Source organism: Vicugna pacos, unplaced genomic scaffold, assembly GCF_048564905.1.
Source record: "Vicugna pacos unplaced genomic scaffold, VicPac4 scaffold_204, whole genome shotgun sequence".
Taxonomy (NCBI): domain Eukaryota; kingdom Metazoa; phylum Chordata; class Mammalia; order Artiodactyla; family Camelidae; genus Vicugna; species Vicugna pacos.
Window position 1 is genome coordinate 413,619 of NW_027328883.1, and position 7,424 is coordinate 421,042.

Sequence of the window (7,424 nt, forward strand, 5' to 3'; positions counted from 1 at the left end):
TTTATGTAGCTAGTTCTCTTCCCTTAATGGTTTTTAGCAGTTCAGTTTATTCAAAAACAGAAATTTAAGATGCTTTTAATAATTTCTATATGGCAATAGAGGAGATTTTCCTTTGAAATAATTTTCCCCAGTGGAATCGGCTCTGTAAACGAATGAGTAAATACAAAGTGGTGCACAGATCAAATGGATTTTATAGTCCTTGATTTTTTTCCTTAAGGAAGAACAATGTAGCCTTCTTTCTATACCTGTGCTGCTGAAACTTTTGGGGCTGATACAGATGCACTGAGGCTAAACCTAAAATTAAATCATCTTTATTGCTAAAAGTCATTTGACAGTGTTAGGTACAGAACGTCAGCATTACTGACAAAAAGGGCTGAAAGCTTGATACATATAATTTGGGAATTGCTGATTATAGTCACAAACTGTTTCTGTTTCATGTGAGTTTAAACAGAAAGGAGGGTCTTGCACTTCACGAACAGGCTATGATAAACAGGCTATACTGACTTGCGCTACAATGTTTAAATGACTGTAATGTGATTCAGCGTGGCTGATGTTACATTTGTGTCATGTAATTTAGCTTCCACTTCTTTCTTCAAGGTCCTCAGAGTAACAGGGTTTGGAGATAACTTTCAACCACTGCCAGGTCTAGGTGTTGCTGTTTCAAGAAAGGAAATATTAAATATTTGCATATTATTTAGGTAATTGTTATACGCATTCTGTAAAACAACAACAACAACAAAAACTTTACCCCAATGCTCACATCCCTCCATAGTTCTTAATATCAAGTATACACTACTTACAGCTTCCAGCATAATTTTGTTCTGCAGCTTGGCCATTTCTTGTCTAACTTCGCTTTGCTCATCAGTAAGAAGAAGTTCATGATCCTTGTCTAACTCCTCCATACTCTAAAACAAAAAGCCTAGTTCAGTGATGAAGCACCACTTTTCATCTCACGTTCTAAACACGTACCATTAAATTTCAAAAGTAACAAGTCCTAATACTCAAAGGATACTCATTATTTATTCCAAATAAAAACATTACAACAAATCATGGAGATCAAAATACCCACTTAAGAAATCTAAATGTCGTTTTTGAGTCAAATATGATTATTATAGCGGTACAACAGAAGTACCCTTTGCTCAAAACTGTTAACAAACACTTAAGGTCACGGTGGAGCAAAAAAAGAAAAAAGAGAATGACAGTCCCACAGAATGAAATACCACAACTTAAAAACTCTCTCATAAGCTGTCTAAACACCAGGTAACAATGCACTTATAATAATCAATGTAACATGGTTCTGCTCGAGAGAATAAAATGATCTGTGATGTGACCTCATTAAGCTATGAAAAACAAACCTACGTTTTAAATATTTATTACTCATTCAACAAATGGTGATCTAGTACATCCAATCTGAATAGTAGTCTTCCAGGGCCGAGGGAGGGGGAGTTTCCAGGCCTACCTGGGTTTTTTAATTTTTTAAATTAGAGATTAAAAACATCAAACACAAACACTTTATAGCAATTAAGGAAACACAACTTGCCAAATCCATGTAATGGAAAATAAGATTGATTCTGATTTAGTTGGCAGAAAGAATAAGATTTCACTAGGTAAAGGAAAGAGAGAATTAAACGTAATCTAGGGCAGGAGCATAAGCAAAGCCAGGAGGTAATGGTGACTTAGTGCAGAGAAAGCAACTACTCTGGAGGGGTGGGAGGAAAAAAAGAATGTAAGTATGAAACTACAAAGAGAGGGTTTTGTTATGGGGGACACGTTGAATACCTGAGGATTTAAACTTGGGCAGCTAATGACAGGTTTTCAGGAGGGAAGGGATACCTGTTGGAAGATCATGTTGCAGAACTGCGAAGGATGGATTGGAGAAGACAGAAATCAGGAAACAGTGTAACAGTACAAGCAAGGAATGGTGAGGTCCTGAACCAGGGCAGCAGCAGCGGGAATTCAAAGAAAGAAATTAAACAGATACAAACTACTACACCTAAAGTAAATAAGCAAGAAGGATTTACTGTATGACACAGGGAACTACATTCAATGCCTTGTAGTAAGCTGTAATGGGAAATAGTCTGGAAAAGTATAGATATATATATAACTGAATCACTTTGCTGTACACCTGAAACTAACACAATACTGTAAATCAACTATACTTCAATAAAAAAAGAAAAGGAAGAAAGAAACTAAAGTACAGTTGCAGAGGTGAAAATTGCAGGGCCTAGTAATTGCTGGGTGGGAAGGACAAGGGACTTGGAGGAGCCAAAGACAACACTAACGTTACTACCATAAGTGCTGGCCTTTAGTAATAACCTTTAGAAGCAATCTTCTTGGGTACTTTATCAGATCTGCACACCAATCAGTAAACGGTTCTCAGGGAGCATTAGAGCAACATCTTGTCTACTTAGATATGCCTTTAAAATAACTCCTTTGTAGACATATGATTCTAAAGTTCTTTAAAGAATATCTATTTTAAAAGCCTTTTGCTAGTTTACCTAAACCATCTCAATTAAAGAGAGTGACATTAACATCATGTTTTTGAATAAGATTATCATTAGAAAAGAACACTTCCCAGCCCTGCCCACCACCAAAAAAGAAGGGTAATGTGCAGGATTCCATCTATTCCTAGATAAGCATACACAGTACACACATATCTGCGGGGAGAAAAGGGCAATGTGCTAATGTGCAAATATCTCGGCAGATCATTCTCAACCCACAAACATTAAGTCTTCCTCTGGGTTTTTCATTCAGTTGTACACTTAGGCCTCATATGATTATAAGTTTATATAGAAGGTCATTATTAGTCACATATTCTAAAAGCAGATATGGCATAAACACTCATATAATACATCTGAAAATAGAAGAGTTATTCATTAATTACAATTGCCTGCTTCATATTTAGCAGTAACTGTTAACATAAGACAAGCAAAAGACATCTAGGAATGATTTATAAACTTCCTACTTTCCACTATATATTTGTTGCTGATCTCTTAAAAACTGATTGTTGAACAATAAGGTTATGATTAAACTGTAAATAAAGTATCAGTTTTCTTCATGCTACATATATGCTTAGATAAAATTCCCAGTTCACAGTTTCCTGTTTTAACTGACTCCCCCAAAACTATTAGTGAATCCTAAAACCAAGAACACATTTACTAATTTTGTTAAATCCAGAACAATGAATTCAAAGTGTAAAACGGTTAACAATTTAACAGAACAACCTAAACGTTCATTTCCCATACATATGGAAAGAAACATACTATCTTCTACTTTTACACACAGATTATTTTTATAAGAATCTAGTGTGTTACCAAACAAAACAGACCTTTAAGAACTGCTCATATAAATTCTTCATTTTTTTCAGTCTCTGGTACTGAACAATTCTAGCTTGTCGAAGAATCTTTCGTTGCTCTCGAAACATGTTCTACAAATACAACAGAATAGGAAAGTGATAAAATGTGGGTAACATTTAATATTTGGAGAGCATAATTATACATTACATTTAAAAGGAACACTCTTTAACTCAATGCTTGTTAGCATTTCCCGTTTTAACAACTTTTATGACCAAGTTTAGATAATTGTGCTTACTACTTCTCTACAAAACCATATCATAATCCTATCTTAACAGTCATTGAGTAGGAGAATTTCTTTCTTACCAATCATGAAAACATGTTTTGATTCTTGATTTCAAAACTCACAAATGACCCTTCCAATAATGTGTTTACCACAGGTAGGCAAACGCCACCTAATGATCCTTCCAATCAGTAATTACAGAGGACCATTCTTTCTTAACAATACTCAAAACATGTATTACTTCTTGATCATTTCAATGTGCACACAGATGGCCCTTCCAATAATGCTAGCCTTTCTGCCCTTTGACCTCATCTCCAACAATAATCTTGACCTCTTCCCTACATTAGCCCCTCACTAGTCATTACACAGTCATACCCTGGATTCTGTCTTTCCCAGTAACTGCAACATCTACATGATCTTAACAAGAGCAAACACTTACATGGGAACTATTCGTCAGGTACTTTCCCAAACCATTTAAAATAAACTTCTTATATATGATCTCATTTAAAACTCAAAACAGCAATTCTCCAATGAAGACATAATGTACGACCGATAGGCACATGCAAAAATGCTCAAGATCACTAATTATCAGAGAAATGCACGTCAAAACTACAATGAGGTATCACCTCACACCAGTCAGAATGGCCACCATTCAAAAGTCCACAAATGAGAAATACTGGAGAGGCTGTGGAGAAAACGGAACGCTCCTACACTGTTGGTGGGAATGCAGGTTGGTGCAGCCACTGTGGAAAACAGCATGGAGATTCCTCGAAAGACTAAAAATAGACTTATTGGATGACCCAGCAATCCCACTCCTGGGCATATATCCAGAGGGAACCTTAATTCAAAAAGACACCTGCACCCCAATGTTCATAGCAGCACTATTTACAATAGCCAAGACATGGAAACAACCTAAATGTCCATCGACAGATGACTGGATAAAGAAGATGTGGTATATTTATGCAATGGAATACTACTCAGCCATAAAAATGATAAGAATAATGCCATTTGCAGCCACATGGATGTCCCTGGAGAATGTCATTCTAAGTGAAATAAGCCAGAAAGAGAAAGAAAAATACCATATGATAACACTCACATGTGGAATCTAAAAAAGAAAAAAAAAAGACAAATGAACTCACATATAAAACAGAAACAGACTCACAGACATAGGATACAGACTTGTGGTTGCCAGCAGGGAAGGGAGTGGGAAGGGATAAACTGGGAGTACGAGATTTGTAGATACTGACTGGTATATATAAAATAGATAAACAAATTTATTCTGTATGCCACAGGGAACCATATTCAATATCTTGTAGTAGCTTGCAGTGAAAAAGAGTATGAAAATGAATATATGTAGATCCATGTATGACTGAAAAATTGTGCTGTGCACCAGAAATTGACAGAACATTGTAAACTGACTATACATCAATAAAAAAAAATTCAAAAAAGCCCCACCAAACCTCAAAACAGCTCTACGAGGTAGGGACTCTTAGTGTGTCCCCTTTCATGGATGAGGAGACTCAGGCAGAGAGGCAAACAATCTGTCCTTGGTTTCACAGCTACCGCTGGTCAAACAGAATTGCATCCCAAACATGTATGGTTCCAGAGTCCAGGCTCTTGACCACTGCACTATGCTGTTTCTCCATGTCTCCCAGCGTTCAATCACTACCTCCCAGCTTGTAGTTCATTCCCTTCCTTGCTACATGTAGTTCAATCAATACTCTGTCGGGATCCTAAGACTTTTCACTGTCCCCAGCCCCGACTCTCATGACCTCCCCTTTCCTCCTTCCCAGCTTAAATTCCATGGTCAATCATTATACCTATGCCCTTGCACACGTACCTTGGCCCCTTCTCACTCTGTCAATCTGCACGGCTAAACCCCAACCTGGGGAAAATCCACCTCTCCAGCTGCTCTGCCACAACTATGCCAAGTCGTCTCACACTTTAAATTCACGGTCACTATGACACTAACCTAAGTTAGATCCCTAATGCTGCCTGGCAACAAGATTTCCCTAGTCCTCTCGGGGGGGGGGGGGGGGGGAAACAATTCTAACCCGCCTTCTCTGCCTTCAAAAGGCAACAACTTCCTCCACCGTCCTAACTCCCAACTGGTAAACTTACTATTTCCACTAAACAGACAGAAGCAACCGAAACAGAACATTCAGGCTCCCATCACTACATCTTCCACTCTGGGTTCATGGGCTCTACCTTCTCTCCTGTATTATTGCCTGAGCTACTGCTACTCGAGACTTTGATACAACGAGCTAATGTGAAAGCTAAGGCTGATACCAACAGCTAGTTTTTCTTCTTGTTCCTGGGCTTTCTGCACGTCTATATTCCACTCCCGAAGCAAAGTCCGAAGCTGCCGAGAATATCGGAGATGAAGATTCTGCCTGTAAAACGTAACAATGAGCACTGTCATACTTCATAAGATATGAGAAAACATTAACCACACTCAAAACAAAACTGACCTGACACAATTTACACTATACAAGGAGAAGGCAGTGACAGCATAACAGCAGCTAAAACAGTCTCATGGGAAACAGAAAGGTTAAGTAGATGATTTACTCTTTAATTCCAAAATGACTATTCCTAACTGAATAACACAAATGCTATGTCACGTGCTCTCTACCTCCTGAAAACTAATGAAGATTTACTGTACTATAAATTTCCCATAAAAATTCATTCATCTGAAAGCAGTTTACTTTTCACTTCTTCTTACTGAGTAACTTGTGTGTTCTAATACAGTAAGTAGATTCGATGAGGTTACTACATCCATTCATCAGAGATGTCCAAACAGGAATATTTCACTCAAATACTTCCCCTCTTTGGCACAACAATGATTTTGAAAAAAGAACTGTGAACACAGTTCCGCTAAAATTGACGAACTTTTCACAATATAAGATTAACCTTTTCTACATAACAATACAATTAACTATCACAAGGATAATGATTGAAGACATTTACCTTACGTTCAGCTAGTATGGGTGTAGAATGAATATAAATTAATTTCATCTGACAAAAACTCAATTGTTATTTGAAAGGGGGGAAAAGGTCATCTTTAGTGGCTTCTAGGAAATACATCTCAATTCTGTTAAGGAGTGAGGTTACCGAACTAAAGAATTTATCTGCTTAGGGAAAAAATCAAGCAAAATGTGTTTTTCACTGGAAAATGCAATATGATAGTATTTGCCTTAGGTTATCTGCACCAGTGAACACTAAGAAATTATACAAATGTTGTTGTGGCTGAAAAAAACCACCAACTTTACCTTTGTTCTAGTTGTGTTTTCCAAACATGCCCAATTTTTGCATTAGTGGTGCTGATAGAAGCTTTCATATTCATCTCAAACATTTTTCTCTTTGCAAGAAGAGCCCGTTTAATGTCATCTACATAGAAAATATTTATTCATTAAAGATTAATGTTGAAAATTATTTTCTTCCCATATATTCAAATCAAAATGGGTAAATGCCGCCTCAGCAATATGCAAAGACATTTAAAAGGTATAAGACAGGCATCATTTCAAAAAGCAAGACTGGCATCACTGTTAGTATCATTTTCACTTCCCACATCAACAACTCAAAAGGCAAGTAACGGAAACCTGTAACGTCGAATCACACTAAATACCTGTCTAGAAAAAAAAAAAAGTATCTGAGGGCAACGGATGTAATCCAGGGATAAACATTTCCATTTATAAAAGCTATATAGTTTAAAACAATGTTCTCTAGTTGTAAATATCACTCAAACGTACCTTGAAATCCTTCCAGCATCTCCCGTACTTCATTCCTGTGAAGAAGTTATATCAAACATTATTAAATAAAGATACATGAAAGACCATACTTGTTATGAA

At 36.9% G+C, this 7,424-nt stretch overlaps 1 protein-coding gene across 1 annotated transcript; it reads right to left on the reverse strand.

The window, feature by feature from the left end:
* Positions 1-295: 295 nt before the first annotated feature.
* LOC140695441 (synaptonemal complex protein 3-like) lies at positions 296-7,407 on the reverse strand. Its single transcript, XM_072958165.1, has 6 exons — positions 7,326-7,407; positions 6,846-6,963; positions 5,870-5,969; positions 3,329-3,427; positions 801-905; positions 296-655 (listed from the first exon to the last, which is right to left on the reverse strand). The coding sequence occupies exons 1-6, from the start codon at positions 7,342-7,344 to the stop codon at positions 602-604; spliced, it is 495 nt and encodes a 164-aa protein (XP_072814266.1). The 5' UTR covers positions 7,345-7,407; the 3' UTR covers positions 296-601.
* Between the last annotated feature and the right edge of the window lie 17 nt (positions 7,408-7,424).